Below are 1,085 nucleotides of genomic sequence, written 5' to 3'. Positions count from 1 at the left end.
AAGAGGCAGCAGCAGGGCAGAGGTGAGCAGTCAGACTGCTTTCTTCAGCAGATTACCAGATCAAACATGAAACAACGTTGAGTACAACTGCACAGGCTGTTTGTAAATACCAGTTTTCATTCAGCCTTATACTACCTTCACTTGCATCCAGGTAACGCAGAGCAGAGTCCCTGAGAATGGTGATCAAAACATGTCTCCAGCAACTGCAAGACCCTTCATCCCTCCCACCTCCACTCTCCCCACACAACAGCAGTGAACTGCATTATTGCTATGCAACAGTTTTGCACTAGAGCTGCAATTTCCTTTGTAAACAAAACATCCAATCAATATGAATATGCATTTTTTACTTCATGAGACACTTATCGCTAAATTTATCATTACATCAATACATAATACTGAAATTCAAGAAAGCCATCTTCCCCTGGACATCCTAAGTAACAAGAAATTTGAGTGCTCTTTCCTTCAAGCATGTATTGATGCATTTGCTGTCTTTGAGAAGTCATTTATTTCAAGCAAACCCACTCATATTTAAAATTGCTAAATGGGAAGTTTATACATGCATTTGTATCATGTACAAAAAGTTTAGTTTTACAGCTTTGTGTTGGCAGGTTAGATCACTAAAAGTGAAACAAGTAGCAGAACACTGAACTGTTACATACCTTGTTTCACAAGATGTATGTCTCCTTCTCTTGTTTTTTCCCAAAGTCCATAGCAGGTACTGCCTTTCATGCACAAAATTGTGCCATTTTCCTGGGAGATTCGGCTCTCGCTGATTCCATGGTCCTGCTGATATGGGTCTTTAAATGCACACAGCCGCTCCTCGCTCTGTGTAGCTTTAGACAAAGGAAGAAAAATAATTTTTGTCAGTGATTCTATGCATGAAACATTAACAAAAGGACGATTAAGGTATTTTGGAAAGATACATATAATTCAGGCTGGTTTTGAATGTATCTACTCTCTAAACTGTACTCCCACAGCAAGAAATAAAAATGAGGTCTGTCCTGAAGTTACTTTCACACAGAGGACAAAAAAAACCTCAGCAGATGTCACAAGATGAATGTGCAAATGTTTGAAGTTCACAGGTG

General features: G+C 39.2%; 1 protein-coding gene across 1 annotated transcript in view; it reads right to left on the bottom strand.

Moving 5' to 3' along the window:
* Positions 1 to 872, bottom strand: part of BMPR2 (bone morphogenetic protein receptor, type II (serine/threonine kinase)) — a gene marked incomplete at its 5' end in the record, with an annotated part of 45,491 nt that extends 44,619 nt beyond the window's left edge. The window contains one exon of the mRNA XM_009079515.1: positions 660 to 872. Coding sequence (XP_009077763.1) covers positions 660 to 872 — 213 coding nt within the window. The remainder of the gene's footprint in view (positions 1 to 659) is intronic.
* Positions 873 to 1,085: the final 213 nt, after the last annotated feature.

Source organism: Acanthisitta chloris, unplaced genomic scaffold (genome assembly GCF_000695815.1).
Source record: "Acanthisitta chloris isolate BGI_N310 unplaced genomic scaffold, ASM69581v1 scaffold34067, whole genome shotgun sequence".
NCBI classification, from domain to species: domain Eukaryota; kingdom Metazoa; phylum Chordata; class Aves; order Passeriformes; family Acanthisittidae; genus Acanthisitta; species Acanthisitta chloris.
Note: the sequence above shows the minus strand (reverse complement) of the source record. Positions and strands in the feature narration are given on the sequence as shown.